Here is an 8,736-nt window from a genome sequence, read left to right as displayed (position 1 = left end):
CCACAAGTTCATTTTTTCTTTTGTTTCTCTTGCCTTTGGAGATGTGTCATGAAAGAAGTTGCTGTGGCCGACGTCGAAGAGGTTACAGCCTGTGTTCTTTATGATTTTGATGGATTCCTACCTCACGTCGAGGTCTTTCATCCATTTGGAGTTTAGCTTTGTGTATGGTGTGAGAGAGTGGTCAAGTTTCATTCTTTTGCATATAGCTGTCCAATTTTCCCAGCACCATTTATTGAAGAGACTTTTTCCCACTGGATGTTTTTTCCTGCTTTGTCAAAGATTAGTTGCCCATAGAGCCGAGGGTCCATTTCTGGGTTCTCTGTTCTGTTCCATTGGTCTATGTGTCTGTTTTTGTGCCAGTACCATGCTGTCTTTGTGATCACAGCTTTGTATTATAGCTCGAAATCCAGCATTGTGATGCCCCCAGCTTTGTTTTTCCTTTTCAGTATTTCCTCGCCATTATTATTCAACATAGTATTAGAAGTCCTTGCAACAGCAATCAGACAACAAAAAGGGATGAAAGGTATTCACATCGGCAAAGAAGTGAAACTCTCTCTCTTCGCAGATGACATGATACTCCCTATGGAAAACCCAAAAGACTCCACCCCCAAATTGTTAGAACTTATAGAACAGTTCAGTAATGTGGCAGGATACGAAATCAATGCTCAGAAATCAGTTGCATTTCTATACACGAACAATGAGACTGAAGAAAGAGGAATTAGGGAATCGATTCCATTTACAATAGCACCAAAAATCATAGGATATCTCGGAATTAACCAGAGAGGTAAAGGATCTATATTCTAGAAACTACAGATCACTGTTTAAAGACACTGAAGAAGACACAAAAAGATGGAAAACATTCCTTGTTCATGGATCGGAAGAATAAACATAGTTAAAATGTCTGTGCTACCCAGAGCAATCTACACTTTCAGTGCCATCCCGAGATCAAAATACCAATGACATTTTTCAAAGAACTGGAACAAACAGCCCTTAAATTTGTGTGGAACCAGAAAAGGCCCCGAATTGTGCTAGTTGATTCTTTAAAGTGATTCATTGAAATAATTTGTTAGTCAATCAGTGCCGAAGTCCTTGTACTGGATATTAGTTGTTTCAAACAATTGTGCTACATAAATGTGGTTTTAATACATTTCCAGGTGAACTATGTATTTGCTTCAGTAAAAATGATTTGCTTTCAAGCTCTTTGTTAATCACTTTTACAAATATTTTCCTAATGCTTTCTTTTAGACCAGCAACTCTCAATTGGAGGTGATTTTCGTTTGTTTACTAAAGTGCTCTCATTTCAAAAGTTCCTCAGCTTTTCCAGAACATCTAATCCATTGACCCCTTCATTTTGTTCCTCTTGGCCCTTTTCTTTTCTTTATTCTTTGCCCATTATGACCACTCTTACAAACATCTAACACTCCCCTTCCCCTGTCCCCCCCCACCCTGTGACTATTCTCTGACCACCACTGAGCTACTCATCTTCTCTCTGTGTGCACTGAGTACCTGAATATTACTGTAGAAAAATCACTCAGATGGGCTAACTGGAAATGGATCATGAATTTGTAGTAGATAACTAAGCTTCACTGGTTCAAATCCTGTAACACTACTGGCAATCGTACTTGTGTTAAATCACTGTCTTCTATCCTATTTTCTGTAATAATGATTTTTATCTTTTCTACTTCTGACTTCACTGGCTCTTCATTCTCCGAGAAAGACCTTCCCGCAGATTTTATGGATTTGCCATGAAGCTAGTGAAATCTAGCCATGGGTCCTGTGTAAGGTCCTGAATCTAACTTTGTGTTTGTAATTTTGTATCATAGTACGTAAACACAACTTTCTCAAATACCTGAGCTTCAGCCTCCACAACCTCGATCCATTCCTACCTCTACCGCATTCTTTTTATTTGTCCCTCCAGATAATACAGAATTATTCAGTTTTCTGTCAGGAGGCTATTGTTTATATGTCCTCAGAATCTCATCCCCCCATGTTTTCACTCAGACCTGACTCCATTTTCTTGCGTTTTTCTTATATCTTCAGCTTCCCCTTCTGTCTTCCTCATCAGTTTTTAGACATGGTCTGGTAATTCACATCTTAAGAAGAACTCCCTTCACACAGTCTTTTTCAGTTCATATTATTCAATTAAGCCCCTTTCAAGAGAGGAGTTTGTTTTTGCCTGCTAAATCCCCATTTATTCAACCCATCCCACTTTTGCTTCTGACCCCAGGCCTCTTCTAAAAGGGATCTTTCTAAGGTTATCAATTTCCAACCTGTGTTCAAGGCTGCCGGGTCCCACTCAGTTCTCATACTGAACTCTTTATCAACTATTCATGCTATTTTTTCTTTCTTCCATTTCCTCTTTCCTATATTCTGTCCTTAAAAGCACTTCTCTGGCTTCAGTGGCACCTTATTCTCTCTCTCTCTCTCTTTTTTTCCCCCTTGCTTCTGTGGGTACTTCTTAGAAGTTGCAGTTAAAGCCTCTTCTTTTACCTAAAGGTGGGAGATGGCTGGGACTCAGCTCATACCCCCTGCTTTTTCCTGTCTGCCAGTTCCCTTGGCAGTCTCATTCACTCCCTTGATTAACTACTGTCAGTAGCCAGCGATTCTCATTTATAGCTTCAAACCAGAAGATTAATTTTAATTACAAACTCATATCCAGCTCTCTTCTCAACTTGAAATCCCATAGGCCATTCTAAAACAGTGATTGCTGCTACTACCTTAAGGAGAGGAAAAAAAATTCTCTGCTCTTTCTTTAGTGGAGCCCCTTTCAAGGCAGGTGTTGATAGAAATTGAGGTTCATTCTTGATACCTGCCTTATTCTTCTGCCCCCCATCCTGCCAGTGAGCCAGCCACCAGCCAATCATATTTACTCCTGGATATACGTTTAAATGTCTGTGTAATTTCATCTCCTTTTGTACACTTTTACTATTAACTCCATCTTCCACACTACCTTTATTTCTGGATGGATTCTACAATAATCTCCTATCACCCACTTAACACAGAAACCATAAGGATGTTTCAAAGACATAAATCTGATCCTATTATTCTCAGGTTTAACTATTCAGTGACTTTCTGTTATACACAGAATATACTCAGAGAAAAAATTCTTAAGGGCTTATAAGACTTTTTGGATTTTGACTCCCTACCTCATTCTTCATTGTCATCTTACCATTGCTCCCCTAAGTTATAACGTCCTCCCCTTAGTTCTTCAAACAGGCCACGTTCTTTGCATCCTTAAAGTCTTTGTGTGTATTATTCCTTGGCCAAGAATTCTCCACAGCGCCCTGACAGTCTGGCCTGGCTAACTCCTACTCACCATTCAAGTCTCAGTGTGAATGTCATTTTGCTATGGAAGTCTTCCCTGCTCTACCCTCCTGCTCTAAAGACTACGTTAGTGCCCCTTTTTATACCCTCTCACAGCACTGTCTCATCACACATTTTATAACACTAACAAGGATAAATAATTTTTTGTTCATAATTATATGTACAGTTAGTGTACATATAATGTAATGTACATGTAATGTAATGCTTTTCTTCCAAAAGAGGCTGAGAGTTGCTTCAGCTCAGGGACCATATATATCTCTTCTGTTCACTGCTATGCATATTCTCAATGTGTAGCATAATATCTTGTCCTTAGGAGGTATTTTTTGAAAGAATATATATATACACACACATACATATGATTACTTACATACATGCAGGTGTGTAATTAATATCTACGGCTGGATGTGAATGTTCATATAGTGCATGTATAAACCAAGGAAATGGCAGTGACAACCCTGTGGAACATAGAGTGCTGGTTTTCAGGTTCAGGAGGTAATTCATATACACACTTATTTTTAGTGACTAAAAGGCCATATTGAGTAATGATTAACATTCCCTTCTTCTATAGGTAAAAAATTTGAAAATACTGAAATGTTTGGTCAGTACCCGCTTCAGGTCAATGGATTCAAAGATCTACATGAGTGCCTAGAAGCTGCTATGATTGAAGGAGAAATTGAGTCCTTACATTCAGAGAATTCAGGAAAATCAGGCCAAGAGGTGAGTTTAGCATCTTCATTATTCCTTTCTGCTCAGGTCTTCTTACAGTGCAGTAAAGCACAGTTTAGAGCTCTAATTATATAGCTGCCTAATAACTGGGAGAATACTCGGAGCATGTGTTTGGATTTAATTATGGTAGTTTAGACATTTGGGAAACTGACACAAATGAGTCTGTAATCTGTGTTAAATTCTCACGTAACAATTTAGCTTAAAATTTTCTGTTAAAATCCTCTTTTTTTGTTATTGTTAAGTCTCTTTAGACTTTTTAGGGAAGGTACCAGTCACTGCAGCATGCTAGTCCTGGAAGTAAAAAAGAAAAACACTGATATTAGGGTGGAATTTTATATAGACATATGTTACTTACATCAAATAGTGTTGGGATTGTCTAGTTTCCTTAAATTTTTTTTGTAAAATTGCTGTGTAATTGCATGAAGGGCAGATCTTTCTTTCTCAAGAAAGATAAAACTCGAAAAATATAAACCTGTTTATTTGTTTCCACTGCTCTCTGTCTTGCCACCCATCTCTCTCTCTTTATTCCTGTCATTAGCCCCATCTGCATATCCATCCACCCATACATATATTCATCCTTATGTGTTACTTTAATGGAAGGCAGAGGACAGATCATTTGCTCCAAAATCAGTTCTCATTAAGCAGTTGCTGATAGTTGTCTACTTGTAAGCTCCATGCATGAGGGTAGGGGTCTTCATCTTTGTCATTCTCTGTTATATCTCTAGTGGATAGTACGGTGACTGCAAATAGAATTACATAATACGTATTTATTGACTGAACGAGTGAAATGTCTCAGTGTTATCAGAAAAGTTTCTGGGGACTTTATCCCCAAATGGGTGCTTAATAAATATTAAGTGATGATACCTCTGTGCTTTTCTAAACAGGGACTGAGTTCTTGTGTCTTTGAAAAGAAATTGCTTTTATCTGAATATGTGTTTTTTCAAAAAGATGGAATAAACTCTTTCCTGTTGTAACTTCATCCTCATTTCCTCCTCTTCCCTTATACACCTCCCCCCCCAAAGTAAATAAATAATATTTACTCTTTTCTGGCCTTTTTTTGTTTTGTTTTGTTTTAAGCGGGGGAGAGAGCGGGAAAGAGAGAGAAACTATTTGAGATCGTTCTTCTCTCTGCCTCATAGATCATCTACTTCAGTGATTCTCAGCAGATGCCTAGACCATACTTCAAAGCTGTCAAATCAGAATCTAGGGTAGGAATGTGGTACGTGGGCCCAAGAGCTCCACCAGTGAGTCCCAGATAGACCTCCAATTAAGAATATTTAAATTAAGCTTATTTATTTCATTGATTGGGAGTAAAGATTGGGACTCTCTCAGTACCCCATAATGGAACAGGAAAGCAGACCCCCTGCCTAACGTGTGGTCTCTTTTCTTTTAAACAAAAGGATGATGGGTTTGGGCAGGAAAAGGAGAGATGGCATTCTCCTTACACTATCACAGTAGCTTGTAAGTGAAATACACATTGGTTTATTGGTAAATAATTTAGTAATTAATTGGTAAATAATCTTTCTTACGTATTCCCAGCTTTTAAAAATGTGTTTTCTTGTATTGAATCTGAATATCATTATTTATTTAAAAAAATTCTAGTTTGTCCTCTATCTTTGGCTTCTCACTCTGAGTGCGCTATGTTGCATGTATATTTTGTGTCTAGGTTTTTACATCCAACCTAACAGATACAGTGGTTTGTCTCCGTCTCTGAGTTCAGCAGTTTGTAAGCGGTCTTAATATGAGCAAATTCAGTTACCTGTATTCTTATTACCAGTTGCCTAGATTTGTAGGACACAATAGTTTCAATAATAATTCAGCCTGGTTTAAGAGACTATTACTGGCTAAAGTAGACTATCTTAAAAGTTTTTAATAGTGTACTTAAATTATCTTCTTATTTCTTTATGTCCTTCAGGATAACTGTTCTGTTTCTTCTTAAGTATCTATAAACACCAATGAGTAGCATTTCAGGCTTGTTTTTAAATTGACATAGTCCCTGATAACAACACCTTTTATCTTTTACACTATTATTTCGTAAAAGTTATTGATTTTTACTTTGATACAGGAAGCATCTCTTTTGCTGAAATAGCTCTGGTTAAGTAATTTAGGGAGACCTCTAGTCTCCTGAATGACTCATGTTAAAATATCCAGTGGCCTGTAAGAGTTTAAATTTCTGGAATGCTATACCAAGAGACAACTGAATAAATTAAAAATGAGTATATGGAAGATAACTACTTACAAAATATTTTTCTAAATCACAAATTTTAACCAAATGGAATGCAATTTATAGATGACTCAAACTTTCTAGGAAACCCAGAGATTTCTTTTGATTGCCTATTGGAGCAAAAAAATTTCCAGTAGTAAATACTTTACTTCTCGTGTGGGTATTCACTGCTACTAACGTGTTGTACATTTTCTTTTAGACTATTGCTGTGTACATATAAGTGTCTGTATTTGTCATACTGTCCTGTGACTTGCATCTTTCACTCACCAGTATGTCACGAGCATGCTTCCACGTCAGTATATATGGCTCTACACCATTCTTTTTAAAACCTGCATAGTATCACATAGCCTGTATTTCTAAAATTAAATTACTTAATTCTTCTCTGAGACAGTAGTTGGACAAAGAATTATTTCAAGGAATGTCTTTCTATAAATACCCTTGAGAACTTAGGAATGAAGGATAGTCAGAAGTGGAATTTTTCGGTCACCAGGCATACTCCTTTAAAAATATAAGTACTGCCAAATTTCCCTTCACAGAGTTGTACTAAGTTATAGTCAAAGTGCTAACAGAAACTTTATGGAACTTCAAAAACTAAAGCAGAGAAACAGTACCTACATGTAGTACCGTATTAGATATATGTAGATGTTATATGGGAAATTTATTTTTTTGAGTGAAAGGGTAAATGGGTGAACCCAGTTAAATGACTAAAACTATTCGAGTTGGGATAGGAACAGTTTGCTTCTCGTGCTTGATTTATATCCTGGTTTTGTTTGCTGTTCTGTGGGAATTTGAAATGGTAGGTCTGATTTTTCTGTCCCCTGCTTCCTGCATTCATGTAATCTCAGAAAAGCAAGGAACTTAAAATATATTAATAAAAAATCAGCTATTACAACTCATAAAGATGACTACATTCTCTCTTGAATAATTTTTGCTAAGTTAAATAAGTTCAAGATCACTTTTGTTGCCCATGTTGATTATGTTTTTTATTCACTAACTGCCCTAATCTGTTACTTCTGTAGGTTCATTATATAATATAATATAATATAATATAATATAATATAATATAATATAATATAATAAATAATAATAAAATGTTAGAGACATGGAAACTATAAGCATTATTTTTACCTTAATGACATGTGTCTCACAGCATGGCATACCAGTTAGAGAAGCAAATATAGTTTTTTATTGAATGGAAAAAATAATATTTTGAAAGAAAAACATCTCATTGTTGTATATTTAAAATTCTAGTTATATACTGCTATACTTAAAATCCTAAAATCACAGAGCTAGACAAACCCATAATATTTTCTAAGATGAATTAAGGGAATGTCTGGCTGTCTCTTCTATCCCCATCAGCTTTAGAATAAGAAAGTGAAATCCTTCCACTCCTGTAGGAAAAAACTGTCACTGCTGTTAAAGGAAACACATTCACAACAGAGACATACTACATAACTATTATGAACATTCTTTCTTAAGGTATGGAAGTTATTTCCTGGACTTTTCATGGTCTACCGAGAAGCATACCCCCAATTTGGGTGATTTTATTTCTGTTGGCCATGGTAGGTTTCCATGAATTAAAGTATGTAACTATTCAATTTTAATGGTGACATTTAAAATACTGCAATAAAATATGAAAGTGATAGTTCTTGAAACCTACTTACTTACTTTAGTATCATAAAGTATAGTAGAGAATATTATCCTAAGGCATCGAAAGTTTTCTTTGTGATAGGTATGGGGTATATTTTAATTCTTAATAGTAATTTTAGGTGTGTATTAGAATTAAGTAAAATTCTTGCCCGTGCCATGTGAGAACAAAATAAATAAGCAGACTTTGCTCAAGAAATTTTAAAACTTAAGAGATTCTTCTGATACTAGATCTTTTGTAACTTTCTGTAGTCAACTTCGGTTTTAATAGCCGTATAAAACACATTTCTTAAACTTCAACTTTTGGTTAAAGATAAACCAAGTCTAACTCAGGAAATTTCAGTTCACGTAAGCTTTAGCATTTTGGGAGGGAGAAATAGTTTTGAATAACCATTTTTATTACCTTTATTTAGAGAAAAGTAGCAACTTGCAAGAGCTTAGTCAAATCCACTTTGCCAAATGTGCACTATTACTGCTTTTTTTTGATGTTTGAATTTAAATTAATGTACTCTTAGCTAATTGATATTTGTGTGGTGGCATTTTGTGGCACTTGAAAATATCACACACAATGTAATGTATGGCAATTACTTTTTACAGTAGTACATTATATGGTTTATAATAAGCATTTAAAATATTTGTTACATTATTTTATACTTCCGTATTTGGTGATTCATGAGTTTTGTTCATTTCTCTTTACAAATATGTTTGTTTAAAAGTGAAATATTTTTTATGCAAATAATTCTCTGTTGTAGTTTTGTTACATTGCATGCTTAACTGAACAGTTGCCAAGTTTGTGGAGGAATTGACTCATAGCA

General features: G+C 35.7%; 1 protein-coding gene across 4 annotated transcripts in view; it reads left to right on the top strand.

The window, feature by feature from the left end:
* USP25 (ubiquitin specific peptidase 25) overlaps positions 1-8,736 on the top strand; it is a 148,173-nt gene that overhangs the window by 77,942 nt on the left and 61,495 nt on the right. For all 4 annotated transcript variants that reach the window (XM_019794355.2, XM_034656741.1, XM_034656730.1 and 1 more), the window contains exon 10: positions 3,893-4,041. In XM_019794355.2, the coding sequence (XP_019649914.1) occupies positions 3,893-4,041 (149 nt within the window). The remainder of the gene's footprint in view (positions 1-3,892; positions 4,042-8,736) is intronic.

This window comes from Ailuropoda melanoleuca, chromosome 1 (assembly GCF_002007445.2).
Source record: "Ailuropoda melanoleuca isolate Jingjing chromosome 1, ASM200744v2, whole genome shotgun sequence".
In the NCBI taxonomy this organism is placed as follows: Eukaryota; Metazoa; Chordata; class Mammalia; order Carnivora; family Ursidae; genus Ailuropoda; species Ailuropoda melanoleuca.
This window is presented reverse-complemented; position numbering and strand designations above follow the sequence as displayed.